The sequence below is a fragment of the Dermochelys coriacea genome, chromosome 11 (genome assembly GCF_009764565.3).
Source record: "Dermochelys coriacea isolate rDerCor1 chromosome 11, rDerCor1.pri.v4, whole genome shotgun sequence".
Lineage (NCBI taxonomy): Eukaryota > Metazoa > Chordata > Testudines > Dermochelyidae > Dermochelys > Dermochelys coriacea.
The window spans coordinates 13790990-13816412 of NC_050078.2; the positions used below are offsets into that span (position 1 = coordinate 13790990).

Sequence of the window (25423 nt, forward strand, 5' to 3'; positions counted from 1 at the left end):
GCCCCCTGAACGTATCTCTGGGATATGCTATTAGAAACAGACATAATCCAGGCCTGAGTTGTGCCCTGTGCTTTGGTTTCTAATGAATCTGAAAGGGGTCCATGTAAAAATCATCATCATTAGTTGATTTGAGAGAGAACTCAGAGAGGTTGTAATAGATAGCTTTACCAGAGGCCCCCTGCTGAGAGCATGAATTCAGCATGGTGGTGATCAAAGTTGTTTCCTTATTTTTTCTCAGTTTTCCTTGAACCATGCCCAGAAGTTTGTACATCTGACTTTAACTTTAAAAAAATAATTAAGCTTTGAGGGACATTGGCTGAGTGCATTTTAGCTACTATAAAGTTCCAGAGCTTATTCTATATGTTTAATTAACAGTAAAACCTGCACCAGCAATAGACAGTGCCCTGTCTTTAGTTAACACTTTAGAGTTTCCAGCAGTTTTGTTCAACTTTTCGCCTTGTCCTGTGAGATGCTGAACACGGTCAGTACCAACTGCAATCAGTGGGAGTTGATGGCACAAAGTACTTCATGTGATTGGGCCCTGGTGCCAAAGGGTAAAATTTTAGTTCAGGAGATGTGAGGATGGCAACATGGGTTGGCATTCCTTCCCTCCTTGTAGGCAGGCAAGTTGTATTTGTGTTGTGCCTCCTATGTTAAAATGATTGCAGGCAGCATCCAGCCCATTACCATTTATTTCCATCAATGGACTCTTTATTACAAACTGAGAATGTTGTCATTTGAAACATAGTCTAGCTAGCTAATGCAAAGTAAGTGTGAATGAAACATATTGATTTTAGCAGTGATTTACATTGTACTTAAAAAATCCAGGGAGAACCCAGATGTAGTTAAAATGCAAAAAGTACTTCATTTATCCAGAGCCAAACACCAGAAGGGATTTAAAAGGGCTCCTTTATATTTAGGACAGTGTCTAAAAGTTTCTAAATGTCTCACAGTAGAGGAACTACCATTTAATTTGATTTCAAAATGTAATGATATTATACATGTGGGATGAAACTGTATTTATTAATTATTACTAAGGCCAAATCTTGGTCCCACATAAATCAATGAGAGATTTGCCATTGACTTTAATAGGAGTGGAATTAGGCCCTTACAGGGAGATTTTTCAAAGGCAGAATTGAAAGTTAATGAGAGTTACATGGCCAACTGCCATTTATATCTTTAAAAATCTATCCCTTAGTGTCTATCGTAATATCCCCATTCTGAACGTACCATAAGGGCAGTAAGGTTTCCTTGTGCTGCAAAATCTCAGGCTGCATACAGAAACTTGTGACAGCACTTGTGAACTTTTCAGTCTACCAATTGCACTTGTATAAACAGTATTTCTTTCAGGGTCACGCTCTAACAGACAAGTGGAGACAGAGAATAAAAAAACTGGACCGGCCATTGAACTTACTGGAAACCGCTGTGAAGCACTGGAAGCAGCAAAAATATGGATCAAAAACATAATGGAAGTCCAGGAAAGTCATCTTATCGTTATAGAAAACAATCACATTTTTAACCTTAGTAAAAAAGATCATGCAGAACTGTCTCGTCTGCAGCGTTTTGGTGTATCCATATCGGAAGAAGTGGTTGGTGGAAAGGCAAGATTAGAGATTCAAGGTCCTCCTGGTGCTGTAATTGATGCGGTGTTCATGATTGAAAATTTACTGTGTGATGTGCAAGAGAATAATAGAGCCAAACAAGAGGAACTGCTGCTGTCAGAGGGTCAGTATGGTTCAGTGAATAAAAAAAATATGAAGCAGAGAATATGTATGTGGGTTACCAATATTTAGATAAGCTTGTATTTCAGTTTGTATGTATGATGAATATACAGTAGGGTCAGATTAGTCTGTGTGCTTAGATACTATGGTAATAGGCACTATGCAAAGCCTTGAAAGACCATGTGTTAGTTTGTTGACTTCAGTTGATTCACTGGGCAAGGTTCCAATGGGTTGCAGTTTATTTCACTGGGCTAGCCATGCTATTTGAGGCGGACATGACTGTGCTGCCAGTCCTCACTCTGGGAGTTCCACCAGGAAAGGCAGCCTAAAGGCTTAGCCATCTGAGGCTCCCTGGGAGATATGTTGAATCAGTGCATACCCTTGCTGAACTGGTCCTGCATACTTTGTAGGTTACTTGCTGCCACTCCCCTCCTGGCAGCACACCTAGTGCTATCAGCGTCCCACAGATAGTTGCTCTAGTGGGAGTGAATCAGACCCTTTGACTTCAATATAGAAATTACTGAAGTCAATTAAGTCAATTAATTTATTTCAGTGGAGTTACAATAAGAATGAATTTGAAACCTGTGCCAAATACTACCTCAAAGGTCAACTTCCTGTCTTTGAAATATCCCCTTTTTCCAGGTCAGTTTTATTTGGCCTGTAGTTAAAAGCCAACCCTATTAGGCAACCATTTTTCCTGGTCATTGTGATTGGTCATTTAAGATGGGTTCCATTGTATAAAAGATAGATAAACAAATGCGGAGATATATAATGGAGATGATACATCCTGTATCTCTTCTGTTTCTGACTTTTCATTGATTCCTTTAGTAGAACTTGATTTAACAGGCATAATATATTCAGCAAATGTAAATGTAAGCTGTAACGTCCTTAGCAAAGTTGAATCACTTAAAGAATTTCTAGATCTGGACAGATAGTTATTTTATTTAAATGTACAAAAGTGTAAAAAGGTGCTGTAATGTCCATATCCAAAGTTCACTGAACTCAGTAGAAGCTTTTTCACTGACTTCAGTGAGCTCTGGATCAAGCCCCAAGTGTCCTTGATGTTTTTAAAACAGAAATCTTAAAATTAAAACTAATTTAGCAGTAAACTCATGACTTACTGGCAATAACCAGTTGACCCTTATAGCACAAAAGAATGCACAGTATCCCAGCCTCCCTCAACTGAACTCCTAAGTCATCACTGCCCTTATCAAAGGTCTCTGTAAAGGAAGAGCCTTGATCCAGATGACCCAAATAGCTTGCTTCAGAGAATATGTAACGCTCTTCTTTGTTAACTAAGCAACCTAAATAAACTATTAACTTCCTCCTCCTCTGATTTTATTGCATTTAGGGTGAATTTAACAAGCTAAAAGTCTTAAATTATTATTAAATATCCTGTATCCAGGCCAACTGGAAACTGATTATCCTCCAGAAAGACTCCGAGACAAGACAGGGGGTACAAAAATGTATTACCAGATCTCTCCAGTAGAATCATACTGCCAGGAATTCAAGGACCGAGAAAAACTATTTGAAAAAGCTGGGCTTCGTGTTCTCAAGGTAAAGAGAGTATCCTTGGTAAAATGAATCTTAAGGTATCAGACATTTAGAAGAACCTGGATGCAATTAATAAGGATACATCTTAAAAAAAGAACAAGATCAAAATCAGTTGGCTTCTTATAATACTTGAATGAACTTTAGTGAAATTGCAAATGAAACCTAGATTTAGTGCTCAATTAAGATGACTGTTTAAAAAACGTTACAGCTGATCACTCAAAAAGATGTAATTAAATCTTCATTTACTATTTCAGAAGGTACTATATGTTTATTTTATATTTTGCAGCCTCAAATCCTCGGTTATAGCAAATTCTCAGGGATCAAGGGATTTATTCTGCTCCTGATGTAGTCAGTAGTAGATTCCAGGCTCTACTTTAATCGCAAAGAGCACATGAAGATGTATAGCATATACATAGAGAAATATAAGTCTCTGTGGTAGATATATTCTCTGTGGGGAGGCGGGAGCATTATCTAATGGATATAGCAGGTGACTAAAAGCCAGGACTTTTAGATTCTGTTTCTAGTTCTATCACTGACTCACTGTATGACCTTGGTCAAGTGCATTGACATCTCTCTCTTATTGGAAGAGAGATTGAAGCAACAGGGACTATTTCATTTAGAGTGGAGATGATACAGAGGACACATGATAAAGATATACAGAATAATGAATTTTGTAAAGAAGGTAAATCGGACACTTCTATTTACCATCTCATAATACAAGAACAATTGATATTTGATTAAATTGAAAGGCAGCTAATATAAATCTGAAAAAAGAAAATGCTATTTTACACATTGTACAGTTGGCCTGTGGAATTAATTGCCACAATGTATCATTGAGGTCAAGAGCTCAGCAGGATTCAAAACAGAATTGTTCAGTGCTATGTTTATGAAATCATTCACAGTTCCAGTAGATAAGATTACGTAAACAAACAAACAAACAAAAAAACCCCCATCCTCTGTGATGCAGAACTGTGCCTGAAAGGCACAATTCAGTCCAAAGACTTTTCTCAGTGTGGACTTGATCTTGTGAGAGATTGAGTAACTTTAATTCTCACTGAACTCGGGACCCTCACAGGATACTCTGAGCCCCTGGCTGGATCAGGTCCTAACCACATACACAACTCTCATTAACATTTATGGTTGTTACTTACATCTGTACAACACAACTCACCCATTAGAAATCACTGGAACAGGGCACAGTGGTGCTCCTATTGAGTTCAATGAGAAGCACTGGGGTCATGGTACTTTTTCTCCTGAGCAATCGCACACTTTAGATATATGCAGGCTGTACTACTGATTAGCTCAAAATGGAAAAAAAAAATGCTTGTTAGATTGAAGATTGTAAATTATACTAGTGACAGCGTGTGCTTTCAGTGGTATGGATCTATAACTGTCTGTTTATACTACTCTTTTGTTGTTTATATTACAGATAGAAAAAATACATAATTCTGTTTTATCAACTGCCTTCCAACGGATTAAAAAATGTGTAGAAGGAAAAACTGTTGGCAAGCAGATATGCCATAGATTATACCAGCGTGTTCCCGCTCAGTTCTGTAGCTTGGTATGCAGAGCTGGATTTCAGAGAACATACTCCCCTCCACTAGGTAGTTTACTGCTTTCCTCTTTTACAATGCTGTTGAAAGATTGCAGAAACGTGCCCTTAATAGTGTTTATATAATTCTGCTCCAAACAATAATGTAGCCATTCTACATGTGTCAGTTTGCTAGTATTGCTCCATACAGAAGAGTAAGGACTGGACCAGTGGTTCTCAACCTGCAGGCTGCTTGCGACCCAATCAGTACACAGCTGTGGCATCCTCAGGCCATAGAGGTAGTATGTATATTGTATGAATGTGGACCGCATAACTCATAGAGAGCTGCATATGCGGTCCACAATGGTAAATAGGTTTAGAATCACTGGACTGGATATTTGAATGTTTAGTATTTTCACTTAGTGTGTAATACAGTAGTTGATTAGTAAAGTTCAGCTTAAATCAGAAAAATGGCATCTTCTTACACAAGAGATCTATTTTTTATATGTGTTCAGTCATATCCACTTACCTTCAGAACAATAAAATTTTACTTTACGCTTTTCACTCCTGTTCGTACAGCAGAGCCCATGCAGCTCTGGGAGAATGAGTTGGCTTCCCTTCTGGTTTGTGCATCATCAACAGAATTGTTATCACAGATCTAATTGCAGAATCTTTATTACTGATGATGATGTATGAGTTAGAAAGAACCCAGCTTTACTTTCAGATCCCAGCTTGAGTGTGGCATTGACAGAAAAAAAGCCATATCTGATTCTCTATTCCATTACATTGGTTTTACACTTGTGTAAATCCACTGAAGTTGATGGCATTACAGTGGTGAAGACTGCTTAACAGAGTGGAGAATCAGGTCCAGCATCTTTTCACTTGAAAACTGAACAAATTTGATATAAAGCAATTTTATATACATATAAGGATCCATCCAATGTTTTTGGAATATCATTTAAGAATCCTCTGCAATAAGCTTTGGTGCTTTTCAAAATGTACTATAGAAGAAGATAATCTTTGGACTAAGGAGTTTACAGTCTAAATAGACAGATAGTGCCTTTTAGACAAGTGATGTAGAATAGTGGTCTCCATTGCGCAGCCCCAGGGCCAGCTCTAGGGAAGCGCAAAAAAAAGAAGAGGTGCTGCCGAAGGATCGACGGGGCGGGGAAAGCCGAGCTGCCGCCGAAGAATCGACGGAGCGGGGAGAGCCGAGCTGCCACCGGCGTGCCGCCGAAGAATCAAAGGTCTGGGAGTGCAGCTGCCACCGTGCCAGCGGCACTCCTTCAGTGGCACTCCTGCTGCCGCGCACCCCCAGGGATGGTCCTGTGCACCCCCTGTGGTGTGTGCACCCCACTTTGGAGACCACTGATGTAGAAGGTGGATTTGTCATAAAGCACAGTGCAGGACTTTGGTGGTGGTGTTTCTTTTACTTTCTTCCTAAAGGTGTTTATTATTCTAGCTCCCATAACAATCCACATAGCTTCTATTCTAGAAATTTTTACAGATGAAGAGAATAAGAATTTAGGCCCCATCCTACAAGTGATAGTATGCAGCCATCTTCCTGTGTGCTATCAATTGCAGAATCAGGTCTAAGATTGTAAGATCTTCAGAAAGCAGGAGTCATGCCTTTCCATGTTTCTGTGAAATACCTAAGATGCTTTTGGGTGCTCAAAATAATAAACGAAAAATAGGACAACATCTAAGTCTAATTTTATCCCAAAGCAAAATAAGATTTGGAAAGAATGTGTTTAGACACAGAACGTTTTCAAGTTTGCCTCTGTCTACTATAAAAAAAAACCTATTGCTTTGTCACACTACACACTGGAATCATAGTTAAATATTATGGGAGAAATTCTTCCCTTGGATACCAATATCCACAATTTCTTCAAGTGACTGCACATGTCCATTCCACTCTTGATATGTGCGTGCCCAGCACATGTTTGTTGTAAACTTTTCCCCCCAGCAGTCCTTGTGGAGTGGCTGAAGCGCCCTCTGGCTTTGTGCGCCCTTTCAAGCAGGTCTAAAGAGCAGAGATGCCCCTGATTCCCCTCAATTCCTTCTTACTGCCTATGATGGTTGCTGAATCTCTTGGTCTTACCTTAGCAAGTTCTTTCAGTATGCCTTTTTTTTTTTTTTTGGTAGATAGTTAGTGTTAGTGATTAAGTTTTTTGTTTAATTGTTATTTTTTCAGTTCCCCTGCTTCCAGTTCTTTTTTCGGTACCAAGGAATGCCTCGGTCAAGGGGATTCAAGCCTTATTTTTCTTGTTCCAAGCAGATGCCTGTGAGTGACCCACACTTCAGTTGTTTAAAGTGCCTGAGTAAATCTCTCATATCAGATTGCTATCAAATTTATAGGAACTTCAAACCTAGGACCAAAAAACTTCATTGCACCACGACCCCCTTTTGACAACAAAAATTACTACACGACTCCAGGAGGAGGGGACAGAAGCCTGAGCCCATCCAAGCCCCATTGCCTTGGGCAGTGAGGGGAGCCCGAGCCCCACCCCTCCAGGTGCGGAGGCCAATGCTGAAGCCCAAGGGCTTCATCCTGAGGAGGGGCGCTGTAACCTGAGCCCCCACCCACGGCTGAAGCCCTCAGGCTTCGGCCTCGGGCAGTGAGGCCTGGGCTTCAGCCTGGTGCCCCAGAAAGTCTAAGCCAGTCCTGGTGACCCCATTTGAAGTTCCAACCCACAGATTGAGAACCACAGCCGAAGGACACCAAAAAACCTCAAAAAGAAAAGGAGTACTTGTGGCACCTTAGAGACTAACAAATTTATTAGAGCATTGTGGCACCTTAGAGACTAACAAATTTATTAGAGCATTTATTAGTCTCTAAGGTGCCACAAGTACTCCTTTTCTTTTTGCGAATACAGACTAACACGGCTGCTACTCTGAAACCAAAAAACCTCACTCATTTTGGTAGGAAAATGTATTCTACAGCTGAGTTACAACTTAGAATCACCATCCAACAGGCTTTGTTAGGGCATTATGACTTTAATATCTGGGACTCAATATTAAAGTTTAAGGACAAATTACCAGAGGATGCAAAACAAGTTTCTTTCACTGGTAGACGAAGGAAAGCTGGCGGCTAGAACATCACTCCAAGCCAGTTTGGACTTGGCTGCTAGGGCCACAGCCATTGCTATTACCGTGTGCTTGTGCTCATTGCTGCAGTCTTTGGGGCTGCCCAGAAAGTCCAGCAGATACTTCAAATGGCAGGGCCTGAACTATCATCTCTATTTTCAGGGTAGATTGATGACAAACTTCATGGTTTAAAAGATTCCAAGGCAACTCTAAAGTTGTGGGGCCTACATAAACCTGCCTCGAAAAGAAAGCACTTCCATCTGCATCAGACCCACTTATATGCTATTCTTTCACATCAACAAGAAAAATAATAGAGATTATAGATGCAGACCACCTCTTTCTACTGCAACAGCTCCTAGTTCATCTAGGTGACTACTGTCACAAGGAGTTCCTTCTCTAGGGGATGCAATCTCTGCTTTGGATGGGAGCCATAGAAGAAGTTCCTCAGTGTCATAGAGAGGTTTTATTCCCTACGTTTCCTTATCCTGAAAGCAAAGGGAGGTCTAGATCAATTTTAGGCCTGCATAAACTCAACAGAAAAGGATAAGTTTTCTATGGTCTTGCCTGCTTCCATTATCCCTTCCCTGGTGCCTAGAGACTGGTATGCTGCCTTTGATTTAAAGAAGGTGTACTTCTATAAGGTGATCTATCCAGGGCCTCAGGAAGTATTTAAGGTACCTGGTGAACCATTTTCACTTCCAGTTCAGTGCTACCCTTTGGCCTGCCCGCAGCCTCCAGAGTTTTTACAAAACGCAAGGCAGTGGTAGCTGAGTTTCTGAGGATATTGGGTGTGCAAGTGTATCCCTACATGGATGGTTGACTGGTGAGAGGCCAATCCAGAGTTCAGGTCTATCCAGCATCTCTCTTATCCAGTCAACTTTCAAAGCTCCGGGACTGTCAATCAACACGGAGACATCTATTGTCTCCCCATTTCAGACGTTAGAATTCACTGGGGCACTCCTGGACTCGACTCAAACCAGAGCTTTCCTTCCATGTTCAAGATTGCAGACAACTTAATCAGTTGTTTTAGATGTCAAGGCTCACCCAACTATGACAGCATGGAATTGCGTGAAGCTTCTGGGGCAGGCAGCCTCTTGCACATATGCAGTCCGATATGCCAGATTGCGCCTCATGGAACTACAGACTTATATTATCTCTGAGCTGTCTTACCCTCTAAGGCCTGTGGTGAGGGTTACCCTTTCAGGGTTTAGCTTCTCTGCACTGGTGGACAAATCCTGTAAACATGTGTATGTTTGTTCTGTCTCAGCCTTTGCTGATGTTAGTGACAGATATGTCTTCTCTGGGTTTGGGGGGGGGTAATCTAGGTTCCCTTCAGATGCAGGGATTATGGTCCACAAAGGACTTGTCTTTACACACAAATGTCAGGAGGTTGAGAGCTGTCTGTCTAGCATGTCAAGGTTTCTTATTCCATATCAAGGGTAAAAGCCTGCACATATTTTAACAGACAACACAATGGCAATGTCCTGTCTCAACAGGCAGAGAGGGGCTCACTCATTCCAGCTCTGGCACAAGGCAGTCGAACTCTGGGATTTTTGTATTGCCAGTTTGATCAACCTCACAGCCTCTTACCTTTCAAGGGTGCAGAATGAGCTTGCATGCAACCTAAGCAGATTGTTTGCGTCAACCCAGATGGTCTCTATGTCCAATTGTAACCAGGTGCGTTTTCCAGCTGTCTGTAGAGTTTGCAACAAGAACCAAGAGGAAGTGCTGGCACTTTTGCTTTCTTCAAGGCAGGGGTGGCCAACCTGTGGCTCCAGAGCCACATGCGGCTCTTCAGAAGTTTAATATGCGGCTCCTTGTGTAGGCACCGACTCCACAGCGGGAGCTACAGGCGCCAACTTTCCAATGTGCCAGGGGGTGTTCACTGCTCAACCCCTGCCTCTGCCACAGGCCCTGTCCCCACTCCACCTCTTCTCACCTCCTCCCCTGAGCCTGCCATGCCCTCGCTCTCCCCCCCACAGCTTCCTGCATGCCACAAAACAGCTGATCAGGAGGTGCGGGGAGGGCTGACGATGGTCGGGAGGTGCTGGGAGCGGGGCGGGGGGGACGGGACCTGATGTGGGGGTTGCTGATGTATTAATATAGCTCTTTGGCAATGTACACTGGTAAATTCTGGTTCCTTTTCAGGCTCAGGTTGGCCACCCCTGCTTCAAGGTCACAGTCAAAGTTCCGTAATGGACACTTTCCTGGACAAGCAAACTCCAGTATTCTTTTCCACCAATCCCACTTCTTCACAGAGTTTTGCTAAAAATTAGACAGGAACATGCTCAACTCGTATTTGTAATTCCAGGTTGGCCTCGGGAGCACTGGTTCTCCACGCTCCTCTCCCTTTTGGTAAAAGCTCTGATACTGCTTCCATTGGACCCAAACGTGATTTCTCAAGACCATGGTCACCTACTCCACCCAAACTTGCAGGCACTTCATTTAACAGCCTACATGTTTCAGGGATAGATCGTTAGGAAGAGTCTTGTTCCAAAGAGGTTCAGGATGTGCTCTTAAATAGTAGGAAGCTATCTACTAGCTCTATTTACTTGGTGAAGTGGAAATGATTCTCTCTCTGGTCCAGACAATCTGGAGTCTTGCTGACACACTCTTCATTCCAGCATATCTTGAGGGTCCCAGAGCCCAGCACCAGGCCAAGCCCATATGTCTACACTGCAATTTTATAGTCCCGCAGCCTGAGCCCTGCGAGCCAGAGGCAGCTGACATGAGTCAGCAACACGTCTTTTTTTTTTATTGCAGTGTAGACATACCTTGGGTGGAATGCACATGTGCAATCACTTGAAGAAGAAAAAACAGTTACTAACCTGTTCCATAACTGTTGTTCTTAGAGAAGTGTTGCACATGTCAATTCCATGATTTGCCCTCCTACCCCACTGCATCGGAGTTTCTGGCATGAATGAACTGAGAGGGGTTAGGGTGGCTCCACTCTTTATGACGGTCACAGGGCTATGTAGCGGCAGATGGTGCTCAAGCTGCTCTAACGGGTACTACGGAGGGAAAAAGTTTCCGACAGCAGTGCACAGTACATGCATACTACAAGAATGGAATGGACATGTGCATCACAACTAGAAGAACAATAGTTATGGAACAGTTTAGTAACCCTTTGTTCCTGAAGTCAGTGGGAATTGTATGCAGGTATCTGAGGGCAGAATATGTACATCAATATTTAGAATAGAGAAAAGTATCAGCAGATGTTTTTTCTTCAGTTTTTTTTTACCAACATAGGAGCATTGTGAAAAGTAATAGGAAATGCAATCCAGAATCAAGAGGTATCTCCAATCTTTAGGGCTGGAGTCATGAGAAAAAAATGTCACCCTATTAAGAGAGACATATTGTGGGTGAGGGGGGTAGTGTCTTTTATTGGACCAACTTCTGTTGGTGAAAGACACAAGCTTTTAACCCACAGAGAGTTCTTCTTGAGGTCTGGGTGGTGAAAGAGAGAAGCTGAAGAAGAGCTATGTGTGGCTCGAAAGCTTCTCTCTTTCACCAACTGAAGTTGGTCAAATGAAAGATATTGCCTCGCCCACCTTGTCTCAAATATCTTAGGAGCGACATGGCTACAACACTGCAAACCCTAATAAAACTCATTCTTTGGAGTCTACCATTTTCATTTTTTGTTTTTTATTTCCAGAACAAAAATATGGAGCTGGCATCTACTTTATCAGGAACCCCAGAAACCTAGTGGAGGATACCAAGGAAAAGTGTGAATTGGACCATCTAATTTGTGTGTTTGAGGCTGAGGTAGTAACAGGCTTATACACTGAGGGAAAACAGTCTTATATTATGCCACCAGTAGTTGATGCAGATGGCATGAATGTATATGACAGTGTCGTAGATGATGTTCATAGGCCTGAAACCTTTGTCATTTTTAACAGTAATCAGGCTGTTCCTCACTATATATTGACATGTTCCCAGATTTGGGCTGAGGGGTCAGGGCCTTACTGGGCAACCAGGGGTCCAGTAGATGAGAGTTCATCAGAACCATGGGACTTAGGCGTTCCCCAGGACCGTGGGCACAGAGCCTCCCCCATAACAAAGAGTACAGAAAGCTTACTGCTAAAACCCAAATAGTAGCATATGACTCTACTACAGTAGTGTGGTGATGGTGCCTCACCTAACAATCTTGACACATCCATGTTGGTACATACAAGAGCTTAACCAGTATGATAACCTAAGAAAGTTAAAACTATATATAATTTTATATCGGAAGAGGTACTAGATACAGAATTCAGTTCACCATTCCTGTGGTGGTTACAATATACAGCTTCAAAAATATGCAGAAATTTTTTTTCTATAAATAGCCACAGTAAGCACACTATGCATTTTATTTTACTAAGGCACCAGAGATGAGTAAATATATATTTAGTCACAGAAATGTCTTATAAAAACCTGAAACTACTTTATAAACTTAATCACACATTAGCAAAAACCATCTAGTCCAAAGTAATCCATTGAGATTAAAACACATATTTAGGTTGTTCATTTATTTTATTTTTAATTCTGCTTTCACTTATTTAGCTAACCATCTACCATGTGTTTCAACAACTGTGTCATTATCTTTGGAAGTGTTATTTTATAAACAAGTTTACATGCTTATAAAAAGTGAATTTATTTGCGGTGTTAATAGCGATAATTGCGTTGCTATAATCATTTTTATTAGCTGTACAAGGTGCCAACCGCTGCAGGTAACATGTTTGAGAAATAAAAAAATTGCATGACCAAAAATAAGACAACCTGTTGACGTGTTCTGATTTTTCTCCTCTTAACAGGACATTAAGGCTCCTGACTTTGACAATAGTCAAACTTCAGTTAGCTATCACTATGTGTTCAACATGGCCTTCTATGAAAGATTTTTATGAAAAAATAAAGCATAGTTCTGAACCTGGGACTAGCTATCATCGGGGGCCACACATTTGAGGGGCTTGCTTTATGGCTAGCTGGCAGGGGCCTGTGGCCTGAAACTTTTTCATTGTAAGTTGCAGTCATAGTATGGAAAAAGCTGTGAACTGATTTAAAAAAAAAATCAGCTTATCCCTGTCCTCAGATACTTGCAAAATTGTCTCTTAGTAAAGGCTTAAACCCCTCCAGTTCATTTTAATGGAGCTAGAAGTACAAGCTCTGGGTGTGAGACAGGTTGCCAGAATGGGATTTGAACTGAGGGCCCAAAGGAAAAGGCTACTAGGTGAGTCAAATCTCAAGCACTGGTTTGCATTCATGTTTTTCTTTAAAACAAAGACTGTGTAGTCTGCAACATTTATAACATTCCCAGATTCTGCTGTTAGTTACACCTGAGCAACCCATTAATTTCAATGCACTCACTGATAAACATAAGAGTAGAAGTTGGCTCAACCTCTATTGCCTGACCAGTTATGACCACCAAGAACTACATATACATTTACTAGGACATTTTAATTTAAAATTGGTTTATATACCTGCTGACAAAAAAAATCAACTTTTAAAAACAGCTTGTGATGCTGTAATAGTTCAGCAACAGTCAAAGGGATTATCATCCAATATAAAGTCTGCTTCTGGCCTGAAAAGAAACAAGTACCTACCGCCAGAAAGGATTTATATCTTTGTTACAGTTTAATACAACAAAACAGGGTGTGGAACAAAAGGCATCCCAATGATAACTATAGCAATGCATTAGGCACGTTAGTCTGAAACCTAAAGTATAAGATGTCAATGCTTTATAAAGCTATTGTCTCACAAAAGGACTTCAGTACATACTATAGTAACTCCTCACATAACATTGTCGTTATGTTCCTGAAAAATGCAACTTTAAGTGAAATGTTAAACAAATCCAATTTCCCCATCAGAATTAATGTAAATAGCAGGGGTTAGGTTCCAGGGAAATTTTTTTCACCAGACAAAAGACTTATATACACACACACACACAGTATAAGTTTTAAACAAACAGTTTAATACTATATACATCAATGATGATTGTGAAGCTTGGTTGAGGTGGTGAAGTCAGATGGTGGGATATTTCCCAGGGAATGCCTTACTGCCAAATGATGAACTAGCACTTGGCTGAGCCCTCAAGGGTTAACACATTGTTAATGTAGACTCACTCTACAAGGCAGTTAGAATAGAGGGAGGGGAGACAGCATGGCAGACAGACACACACACCCCTTTAAGTGCATTGACCCCACTATGTACATTGCTGATTTAAGTAGATCAGGAAGTTGACAGCAGCTGCTGCTAGCAAGCTCCCTCCCTGGGGACAAGTCCCTGTCCCCATCCCCATCCCCCCCGCTCTATAGAGATGGGGTAAGCGGGAAATCAGAGCAGGGGGGAAGAGACACACTCTGACATTAGGCCCTTTCTCTCCCCCCCCCCCCCAGTAGCAAGCAGGAGGCTCGCACGTGGCAGTGGGGGGAGGGACAGCTGAACTGTCAGCAACTGGTAGCCTGCTGGGTGGCTGCTGCACAGGGAACTTAGGGGGAACAGGGAGTTGATGAGGGGCTGCCTGTCCACCCTGGTTCCAAGCCCCCATCAGCTAGGTGCAACGGGCTGCTCTTTCTGCAAGCAGTAGACAAAGCAGGCGGCTGCCAAATAATGTTATAAGGGAGCACTGCACAATTTTAAATGAGCATGTTCTCTAACTGATCAGCAATGTAACAATGTTAACAGGGATAACTAAGTGAAGAGTTACTGTATTCCCTTGTTCACACACACATCAATGTAGGTTTAAGTTTTGTTTAGCTAGATGATGGATTGGAAGGGGCTTTCATATTACTGTCAGTTTTCATCAAAATATTTCATTTAAGAAGTGTCTTAGCACCACAGTGAATTTTTAAAAGTAAATAGTTACTTTGAATGCGGAAGCTATTTAGTCATTACAACAGTTTTAATGTACAGATGTTAGACAAACTAATGAGATGTCCATTCCCTTTTTTTGTACAGTACATTTCTCTCCCCCTTTACTCTTAAGAGTTGTATATATTAGTATAGTTGCTGTAAATATGGAATACCTACATTTTCAATATTTTGTTTTATTAACTTCAGCAATTACATAGCTATTTATTTTCCTAACTGCAACCATAGGAATTTTAAAGTGACATTAGCATGTTACAAGAAACATTTTATCAATAAAAAAATAACAGCTCAGAGCTGGGTGTACTATTGTAAAAATTGTGCAGAGCAGCTGAATGTAGAACATGAAAAGAAACAACCACATCACGTTAAAAAACCTCTCAAAATTCAATATTACACTGCTTATTTATTTTGCATTTTATTATTGTAACAAAGATTTCCTTGAAACAATCCCTACTTAAGTCCACCTTCCCCTCCTTATACTTAGTGTTATATATTTATATAGTTTACAAAAGAACTGCTAATATCTGAGGCTGTACATAATTGGATATTTTCATCTGGTCCTCAAAAAGATTATAATAATTTCATATACAGTAACCAGAAAATAAAAAGCACAAACTAAATGTACCTGGAAGTACATATTAAAATCATTAATTATCACAGTAATTGAAAATCCCTGATCTTTATTTCTATAACAGATTAACTCCAGGCTACTCCAAAACCTCTGGGATTTCTCTGTCATCTACAATAAGAGTATGAATGATTCCTTCCCTTCGCTTTCCACTACTGACAGCCTTAATGCAACAGTCATGATCACCAACACTGAAGTGTGTTTCTGTTCCATCTTCTACAAATTCACCCTGTGGTCGGGAAACAAAATATCATGAAAAGGAACAATATGGTTGGCTAACAAAATACTGCAGTGTTCATAAGGCATCTATTATTGGATTTTCAGAGGTGCGGTGCACCTGCAGCTCCAGGAATTAGAAGAAACCTGATATGTATTTAGGTGGCTGAAAAATCATTGCATTTGATTATGCAGCAGTTTTTATTTATTTATGTATGTGTGTTACAATCAGGCAGTGGTCAAAAAAAAGACAGAAGTTTTGTAAAATACTGAGTTTTGTGACATTTGAAAAATTTCTGCTAGCACTGTGACTGATAAAGTTAATTAAAACAGGCCAAATTGGGTTCTGGTGTAATTCTACTTGAGGTCAATTAACTTGCACTGGTTTCCACCATAGCTGAATTTGGCCATAAATTAAGTCAAAGGACTTGAATAAGATCTTTAACACAAGGCTTAGAGGGTCTATATGGTTTAAATGGAACTTAAATTGTGCAAAAGGCTTCATGTGTGCCCTGAATTAACAATGATAACTCTGGAGTATGTTTGTACTGCAGATGCTTAAAGAATTCCAGATGCGTATCTCCTGTTTTGAATTATGCCATTTTGGCCAAATTGAGTTTAAGTATATCTTCTGATACAATGAGAGGCCAGAATGCTGTCCTAACATATAAGCACAGTTTAGAAGGCAATCATGCAGGCACACTACCTGCAGGAGTTAATAGGTTAAGAACCCATGAGCTAGAAACAGTGCATTGGTTCTCAGTCTAGAAGTTGCAAACAGGTTTCAGAGGGACTCAACCACTCCCCGCATCCCTTCCTTTGTGCCTAGTTAGATGGGAGGGGAATCCCAAACCTTTTTTCTGTTATAATGGGGAATGACAGTATGGAAATATTTGAGAATGCTTGGAGTGGTAAGTCAGAATTTGTGCTCCACGGGAGGCAGAAGGTTGTACTGTTAACAGTTTCCGGAAGAAGAATTGTTGGGAACGTGGTGAAAAATAGTTTCAAAGTATAGCAAAACGAAGACCTCATTTCCCTACCCTTTCTAATTTAATACAATAGGACTACTCATGACAGTAACAGATGCAGGATCAAATGTCTGGTGAGGAAATAGGTTTTGCAGTCTCTCTGTATAGGGAAAGCTGCAGAAAATATATTTTTTTCCTTTTTACTCTAATTTTCAGTAACGGTAAGATTACCAAAATGACGGACTGAGGATTTCTTCTTATCCACAGGAATAGGTACAACATGGCAAACTTCCCTACACTGTTCTGTCAAGAGGCCTAAACACTAAACTGGAGGGACCATTTAGAGGCATGAAAAAGTAATCTGATTTTTATGCCACTCTGAACATCAGGCCTTAAACATTTAACATTCAGTTACTATTGACCTGGATAGATTTGAATTGGCTAGCTCTATAATCCACAGGGCAATTTAGTCGGCTCCCTATTCCTCCTCCACAAAATACTTCACTTAAAAGGCCCACAGGTATTTGCCTATAGTATCTGAATTATTTCACTGATACATAATGTCAATATTAGTGTTCTAACGGTGGTGTGTTTTATTTCAGTTGTTAAATCAGAATCAGTATAATAAACAAAAGCCTTTGTAAATGATCACATACCGCTGTTTCCATTTTTTTACCATTGCACCAGACATCCATAGTGTCCTTCTCTGTAAAAATGAGAAAACATAACAATAGATGCATGCCTCTTTATAGACCAAAAAGATATAGAAATTCCAAATGTTTGCCATGAAATTTTAGCTGTAACTCCATAAATGTGTTCCAAATAAATAGTAATATCCTGAATTACAAAGTTTGTCTCCATAAGGAGAGGCTCTCTCATAAGGTTGCAACTAGCTTCTATTAGAGAGCCCCATTTTTGCCTCAAAAAAATGGTTTAATCAATGTGATTTTTCTGAAACCAAAAAACGTTGTTTCTGCAAAGTTTGAAAAAAAATTAATGATTTTTGAGTTACTGACAGTAAGTAAGTTACCATGATTTGAAATTCTGACTTTTGCCTAACTTTTTTGGGGGGATGTCCCTCTAACTAACACACAGCTTGTTAATTACGGTTCAAACGTTTCATGTTCTTAAATTTTTGAAAACTCATGCACCTTCCTAATTAGAAGGAAATAGGCTGCTATTAAACAATTATTAATTTTTGTTTGTTGTAAAGCACCGTTCTGATTACATTACCCAACATAACCTCTTGGAATACGTTCACTCTAGATTTCATATTTCTGAAACTGTCTTTATCTGGGAGTGGTTAGTGTCCTAGGACCAAATCATGTTTGCCTCTGCCATGCCATATAAAATCAATCAAAAGAGCAGGATTTGGCTCCTACTCATGGATCCCCCTTTCTTTTCATACCACTTGATCTTAATACAGCTTTTGGTACTGTCAGTCATTCTGTCTTGAGCCTCTAGAAGAAAACATGTCTCCAGGTCTCTCCTCTCCTTGTCCTGATCCTGTATCATTAATCAATTGAGAGCTTTACCACTGACTTCAATGAGTATAAGGATCGAGTCCCTAATGTGAGCCCTCTACCTGTTACTGAAATGTGGAGGGAAGGGTTATTTATTTATGTAAATATCAAGGTAAAATGCAAATATAAATACACATCTTGGATCCAAAACATTTCCCATGTTAATTAAAACAAGTTAAAAGACAATTCAACCACAGGAAGATGTAATACTTATCAAAAAAGCCATTTTCGAAATAGGCTAGCTGTTTAAATGATCACATTAAACAAGACAAACTTAGGGTATCATGGTTACCACCTTCAGTTAAGAGTTATTCCCACCGGGAGTAGGCACCAAGAGAAAGATGCAGATGCAAAAAGCAGGTTCTAAATACTTCTGAAATGACTTCCCCCAGTGACTTGACCGAGGTCACATAGGAACTTTGTGGTGAAGCAGGGACTTGAACCTAGAGTTCCTAAGTCCTAAAAAAGGCATATAAGATTACATAAAAAGCACAGTGATGAGAACTAACTTAATATTAACTCACCTAACACAACTCTACAATCCATACCATCCAAGCTTAATACCCAAGTATTTGTTGTTTTTGACCGGTTCTCCATGTACTTTTTGAGGCTTTTCCCATTGATCTCCAATGTATACTCATATGCAAAACCACTGACTGCATCAATGTTAATGGTAGCCTTTGTTTTGGCTGCTCCAACTGTAAATGTTTCTTTACCCACTAGTTTGAACATCCACTCTTTTCTTATTTCTTCCTGAAGAATAAAATAATTAAAAAGAAGAAAATCGGTGTTAATAAAAAGTCAAATATTTTTGTCTCATTACGGAAAATATCAAGCCAAGTAGCATACGGAGGAACTGGTGCAAACTATTATCATGGTATCAGATCCAGGACCTGTAGCGAGATATGCATAGTCTCATTAATGTCAGTGGGGTTCTCTGTAAACACAAGGATGCATTTGTGTGCAGGATCTGAGCTGCAGCATGTGAGAATGCATGGCAGGTATCAGACATCGATCCCTGTTAGTATTTCTACAAACTCATACTGTAAGACAAGGGTAGTCTATTTTTTTGTCAAGGTCCAAATTTCTTGGTCAAGGTATAGAAAAAGTCTAGATTCCAGAGAAAATAATAAAGAAAGATGATAAGTAAATAAAAAGACTTCAGGGTCTGTTCAAAAGCGTCTGGCAGTCCAGATTTGGCTTGCAGTCTGCCTGTTAATTACCACTGCTGCAAGACAAACAAGGGGAGAGACAGACAGACAGACAGAGAGAAAGGACAGCAAAGTGGATAGCACCCTGCCCTTCTTATATTGTGAAAAGGTCAATAAGAGACTGGAGAAGCACTACCAGTGAATGACATCAGATAGTGGTAGAATCTAATGTTAGTACTGAACACAAGATGCCAGAAGCTATACCGACGATTCTCATGTGCAATGCAAATAGAACTACTATTTCCCAATAAGGCAGCAAGCTATCAGCCATGCTGTCCCAAAGGGACAATATCTGGGAAATGAAGATTGCAAACCCAGGTACAATAGTGCAGCCTGAAATACATTCTTTCCTTTTAAGTATTACTCAGTTAACTTTGTTACAAGGGTAAAAAGCCTGTGTCCTATTTATTATTATGTTTAACTAGTCATAGTACTTTCTACACACAAAGATACATTTACATAAGTATTGGGTGTTTTGCACATATTCATTTTACCTTTCCATCTACATATACAACACGTTTTCCTGATGTAGTTCCATGTTCAAATTCAATCTTGTGAACACCATCACTTAAAGCAACATCCCAAACAGCCACCAGATCTGTCATCTTCTCCAGGTAGCCGTAGCGAGACCTGAGAGAATGACAATTTAAAAGACTTATTATTCTTCTATTAATGTGCTGTATATTTTGTTCCAAGTTTTATTACTTCAGGATTTTTATTTTTAATTTGTTAAAGCTGACATAACCTGATCCAGAACTGACTTAGCTGTAGATTGTAGGAATGATTGGTTTAGCTTTTATTTATTTACTTTCTCATCCACAATCAAATATAGCAAAAAAGTTTAAAACTGTAACAAATTAAGAGGCACACAATGAAGTTATGTTGACCACAAAAATTAAAACAGATAGAACACAAATAGGCAAACATAGTTTTACTTTGACAAATACTATATGCATATATATACGTTACCTAGGGAGGTGGTGGAATCTCCTTCTTTAGAAGTTTTTTTAAGGTCAGGCTTGACAAAGCCCTGGCTGGGATGATTTAGTTGGGGATTGGTCCTGCTTTGAGCAGGGGGTTGGACTAGATGACTTCCTGAGGTCCCTTCCAACCCTGATATTCTACGATTCTATGATATACATCCATGTAAGTGCTAAAACGTCTAACTACAGAAGAACAGTAGTTACAAAACTACCTAATTCCTCATGCTCATCAGTAAATTATCTTGTTTGTTGGCATCTTCTAATATACAGTAAAAATTGAGTGACCCATTACAAATCATTTTAGGTTTTTACATTTCAGAGAATTTATATAACCATTTGTGGTATTACTGTAAATCTTTTCTAGTCTATTAACTACTATATTATAACTAGTAGTAGTATTATAACTACTACTATTAACTATAAACTCAACCGTAACAGTTTGTTTAATAAATATCACACAAAAAGTGTGACTAAGTTAAAAAAAACTGTAAATTTTGACAGGTCACTCTTTTTCAACCTGAGGTCTGCGGACCCCTAGAAGGCTGCAGACTACGTCTAAGATTTCTAAAGGGGTCCACATCTCCCTTTGTAATTTTTTAAGGGTCCACAAATTAAAAAAAGGTTGAAAACCACTGGCTTAGGTAATATCTGATGCGTGTGTACATGCATCTATTATGATGCACTATTTGTTTAAAGAGAATAATCTGTACATCCATAGATCTGATCACAAACTACCATTAAATTTCAAATTGCAGACATCTTTCCAGACCAGTTTATACTGTAGTGAGGGTTTGGGGTTTTTTTTTACCTTACTTCATCTTCATAGAGAGTAATCTCTTCACGGGATGCCATAGCAACCAAAACGGCCTTAAATCCAATTAGCAGCAAGGAAAGAGAAAAGCAGAATGGCAGCAAAGAAAATGTCGAGTACTGCGGTTCCATCTTAATTAAGAAGTAATTCCTTCCTAGTTCTTTCCATTTAATGTCCACGGATATTTTCACAAAAACATAGGGAGCTTTCACACATATGACATGTATGAAATGTAATGTAATACAGCTCTGGACTTTTGTTAGACACAACACTGAAATATAAATCAATACCTGATCTGAATATTTCATTGAATTTATATTTGCTATTTATCCACATAGGTTAAGGGTACATAGTGACTCATAGCTTATTAGATGGAAGTCCTTTTGACTAACTTCAGGTCAAAAGGTTAAGATCCCTCTCCTATGGAGGAATTTCACGCCAGATCAAAATTTTGTGTCTCAGGTATATCTCACTTTGAGATTTGGCAGCTGAATATGTAATTGTAGTGAAAATTTACAGGACATCCATACCAAAAAACAGAATTTACACAAAAATAATACACAAATGCACAGAAATTTTAGGGAAGTCAGTCTCAAAGAAAAACGGGAAAAGGAACTTAGTCTTACTATCACAACAGAAACCTGGGAGGATATGTGGCTTAATGTGAAAGATATTTCAAGTTTTTCATCCTTGTGATTCTTCCAGAACAAGATATTAAACAGGTACAACTGGACTACAGAACATTTATTTAAGGTTAGATTGGCAACTCACAACTGTTGGAGATGCAATAGCCACATGCCAACCTTTCACACATCCTCTACACCTGTCAAAAATGCATGTGTTCTGGAACACCATATTCAAGTGCTCTCTCTAAAACTGTGTCACTATTTTTTCCTTCTCCAAGCTTGTGTGTTCTTGGGGTGCTGGATGAGTTGGCAATACTAAAAATGGTAATCCATTAAGAAATAGACTGCATGAACAATTTTAGTGTCCAAAAGAGTTATTTTGAGAAAATGGAACTCTGCAATTAGGCAGACTGGCTTAATGACCTCTTTATTACAGCATTAACTGAAAAAAATGATGGTCTAATTAATAGACATGCTTGGAAAAACTATAAAGATATTTGATCACACATGAAATTATTGCATACTTTTGCAGTTTAGTATATATTAGTCCCAAATACTCATAGGACACATTGTCACTTATTTATCTGTTTAGTCACTTCAATAACGGATGCCCTGTATGAGCTCTACAGGTTCAGGGTTTGTGTGTGTATTTTTGTTTTAATCCCAGGCTTCCCAAATAATGAACATTGAATTTTGTTATTTAAATCCTATTTCCACCGTGTGCATGTATTTCTATACTTTCTGTTATGTTTATATTTTATATAAAGATTAGGTTAAAAAAAAACCCAACAGTTTAAAAAGAGCACTCAGTATACCCCTTCTGCTGCCACTCCTTTCCCCCGCTTCTCTGTACCATCTTTCAAATTCCAGAAAACTTCTACCAATGGAGTAAAAAGAAAAGGAGGACTTGTGGCACCTTAGAGACTAACAAATTTATTAGAGCATAAGCTTTCGTGAGCTACAGCTCACTTCATTCATGCAAATGCTATTTATTTTATTTTGTTGGTTTAGGGAGAGAAAACATCACTGCTACCAAGCTTATTACAACAAAGAATACGGTTTTTAATGACAGTGAAATATGAGATTAAGCAGAACGTTTCTGTTGGAGGGGGGCTGAAGGGAGACGACGTCCTGCCCACATCAATACCCGCCCCCCCCCCCCAGGCCCTCCCAGTGGATGGCAACTAGTACTACCCTACTTTTCTGGACCCGAAAGCAGCAATGGTGCTGGCTTTACTACCTACCTCTAAATAAGAGCAGCGGGCCAGAGACAAGCTCTGTGCGGTATTTAACCAGACACGCTTACCAAACACAGCGCTGCTTCTCACGGGCACGTTAAGTTCGGCCTGACCCAGCCAACCCACGCTCTCCATTGATGAGACATACACATCGCTGTTAATACGAACAGGTTTCAGGGGAGCAGCCGGGTTAGTCTGTAGTCGCAAAAAGAAAAGGAGGACTTGTGGCGCCCGAGAGGCTGAAAAACCCCCATGTATTTATAAATTAATGGGTGAGTCTCTCAGGCGCCACAAGTCCTCCTTTTCTTAGTACTAACAGAGGCATCACTAAGGGAGGCGGAATGACCCGTGCGTCCTCCCCTGGCCTGCTGGCCATGGGAGCCAATAATCGGGAACCCCTTTTAGAAGGGGAAGGGGCGCTCCTGCGAGATCACATTAGGATGCGGGAGCAGAAGGTCTCCGAGAAAGCGGGTCAGGGGCTCTCCCCAAGCGGGGCTAGCCCGGGACATTTACCGCGGAGCGGGGGGCTGTTCGCCCCGCCCGGGCGCGGGTCCCGCCGCTACGGGTGGCCGGGGGAGCGCAGGGGCCGGGGCTCGCCGAGCGGGAGGGCGCTGCCGGCCAGGCTGTGTGGCGGAGGCGGACAGGCGCCGCTGGGACTCGGAGGGGTGCCGCGGCCGCCCAGGCCCCGGTGGGCTCTGGGGGTGCGAGGAGGCTGCAGCGCCCCGGAGGACAGAAAGGACGGAGGGCGCCAGCCCGCCGGGGGCTTCTCATACCTGGGCGGGTCTCGCTCCGCACCACTCCCCGCAGCCGCCTCTCTCCCTCCGGCCCCCGCGGCCAAAATGGCGCCAGGGGCCAGGGAAGCGACGCGGAGCGCATCGATCCGAGCGACCGCCCGGCGCATCCAGCGGCAGCCCCGCGGCCGCCAGGGTGTGCGCGCCCTCGGGCGGGGCGGCTGGGAGCGTGCGGCCCCGCCCCGCGCCGCGCCGCGGCGGCTCGCGGCCCTACGGGCGGGGGGGGGGGGGCGTTTCCCTCACGCCGGCCCCAGCGCTCGGCTCCCTGGGAGGGGCGGCTCCGCCCTCCCCGTCCCGCGGCTCGGGGCCAATCGCCGCCCGCCTCCAGCCTCCCTCTGCCCCGCCTCTGTAACGGCCGCGGAGCGTGTGGCGGGGCTGGAGGCAGCGGCAGCGGCAGCGGCAGCCCAGGTGGGGAGGGTCGGGAAGCGGCCAGGGTACGCGGTAAGGCGGGGCTGGTGGCCGCGAGAACAGCCGGGAGCGGGAGGGAACGTGTCAGGGGAGCTGTGACCGGACAGGGAGGTACCTCCCGCTGGTACAGGTACAGCCACAGCCGGCCCGGCTCGGCTCGGCCCTGGCCCGGCCCTGGCCCGCGGAGTGTATTTCCCATCCTCGCCAGGCCTTGTGCCGCCTGGCCTGACCCCTCCGCGCGTCTGATTAGCGCCCGACGCCCACCCGCCCAGCCTCCTCCCGTGTTGGGCCCAGCAGCTGAGTGAGACAAGGTGGGGCAAGATCTTGTCCTGGACCCACTTCTGTCTCTTTCACCGAGAGAAGTTGACCCGGCCAAGGCAGTACCTCCCCCGCCTTATCTCGCTAGTATCCTCCCTTGTAGCGCGCCAGCAGGTACCAGGCACTTGGTAGAAAGGACTGGAGAGTGTAACTTTCAACTTCCATTGAAATCAATACCTAAATACTTTTGAGGATTTGAACTTCCACTGAAATCAATGGAAGTTAGGAGCCTAAATATCTTTGAGAATCTGGGCCTAGGTGCCTAAAGGACTGGAGAGTGTAACTTTGGCAGAGACCAAAGGAGAGGAGGTAGCATGTATGGCCAAGCTTGAGCACACTCACACAGCCTAGTAATGCATCCGATGAAGTGAGCTGTAGCTCACGAAAGCTTAAGCTCTAATAAATTTGTTAGTCTCTAAGGTGCCACAAGTCCTCCTTTTCTTTTTGCGAATACAGACTAACACGGCTGCTACTCTGAAAACAGCCTAGTAGTTTGACAAGTTTTGTTTGGTAAAGGAATAGAGATTTTTAGCCATCTAGCCTGGTAACACGGCGAGTAAAGAAGCAGGCATTTAACTAGCTGTCCTTGGCCAAAATACCCCATCCTGTCTTTGGCCAAAATACCCCATGTGTTGTATGCCAGCTGTCTGTCTTGAGGCTCTAGAGTCTGCTGCTATATGTGCATTGGTCTGTATGCTATCCTGGATTACATACTGAGTCATCTATCTGCCGCCCTGACCGGGAAAACCGAGAAGTCTGCTGCTTGCCAGGGGCTAAGATTCGTGATGTGACGGAGAGACTGCCGAGACTCATCAAGCCCTCGGATCGCTACCCCTTCCTGCTTCTCCACGTGGGCACCAATGATACTGCCAAGAATGACCTTGAGCGGATCACTGCGGACTACGTGGCTCTGGGAAGAAGGATAAAGGAGTTGGAGGCGCAAGTGGTGTTCTCGTCCATCCT

The 25423-nt window shown here is 41.7% G+C and overlaps 3 protein-coding genes across 18 annotated transcripts in view; 2 read left to right on the plus strand and 1 right to left on the minus strand.

Moving 5' to 3' along the window:
- The window catches only part of PARP9 (poly(ADP-ribose) polymerase family member 9), a 37717-nt gene extending 25072 nt beyond the window's left edge, over positions 1-12645 (plus strand). For all 6 annotated transcript variants that reach the window (XM_038421433.2, XM_038421429.2, XM_038421430.2 and 3 more), the window contains 4 exons: positions 1351-1725; positions 3127-3278; positions 4705-4879; positions 11549-12645. In XM_038421433.2, coding sequence (XP_038277361.2) covers positions 1351-1725; positions 3127-3278; positions 4705-4879; positions 11549-11988 — 1142 coding nt within the window. In that variant the 3' untranslated portion in view covers positions 11989-12645. The remainder of the gene's footprint in view (positions 1-1350; positions 1726-3126; positions 3279-4704; positions 4880-11548) is intronic.
- Positions 12646-15116: 2471 nt separating this feature from the next.
- Positions 15117-23844, minus strand: FAIM (Fas apoptotic inhibitory molecule). Its single transcript, XM_038421439.2, has 6 exons — positions 23717-23844; positions 21077-21135; positions 19780-19915; positions 18599-18827; positions 17208-17257; positions 15117-15596 (listed from the first exon to the last, which is right to left on the minus strand). Exons 2-6 carry the CDS (start codon positions 21118-21120, stop codon positions 15447-15449), a joined length of 609 nt encoding a protein of 202 aa, XP_038277367.1. The 5' UTR covers positions 21121-21135; positions 23717-23844; the 3' UTR covers positions 15117-15446.
- Positions 23340-25423, plus strand: part of CEP70 (centrosomal protein 70) — a 38451-nt gene continuing 36367 nt past the window's right edge. For 4 of the 11 annotated variants that reach the window (XM_043504987.1, XM_043504990.1, XM_043504992.1 and 1 more), the window contains exon 1: positions 23978-24142. Coding sequence is in view for 3 of the 11 variants with exons in the window: in XM_043504984.1 (XP_043360919.1) it covers positions 23783-24142 (360 nt within the window). In the remaining 8 variants the exon portion in view is untranslated. Of the gene's footprint in view, positions 23415-23782; positions 24176-25423 lie in introns of those variants that run through there. The other 7 variants (XM_043504984.1, XM_043504985.1, XM_043504986.1 and 4 more) reach the window with 5 other exon arrangements.

Excerpts from the sequence above, each read along its gene's own strand:
- FAIM (XM_038421439.2), bottom strand. The coding sequence starts at position 21,120 with ATGGCATCCCGTGAAGAGATTACTCTCTATGAAGATGAAGTAAG. Across the intron at positions 19,916-21,076 it reads CTCTATGAAGATGAAGTAAG|GTCTCGCTACGGCTACCTGG; the intron begins GTAAAAAAAAAC and ends TCATTCTCTCAG. Across the intron at positions 15,597-17,207 it reads GTAAAAAAATGGAAACAGCG|GGTGAATTTGTAGAAGATGG; the intron begins GTATGTGATCAT and ends TCCCGACCACAG.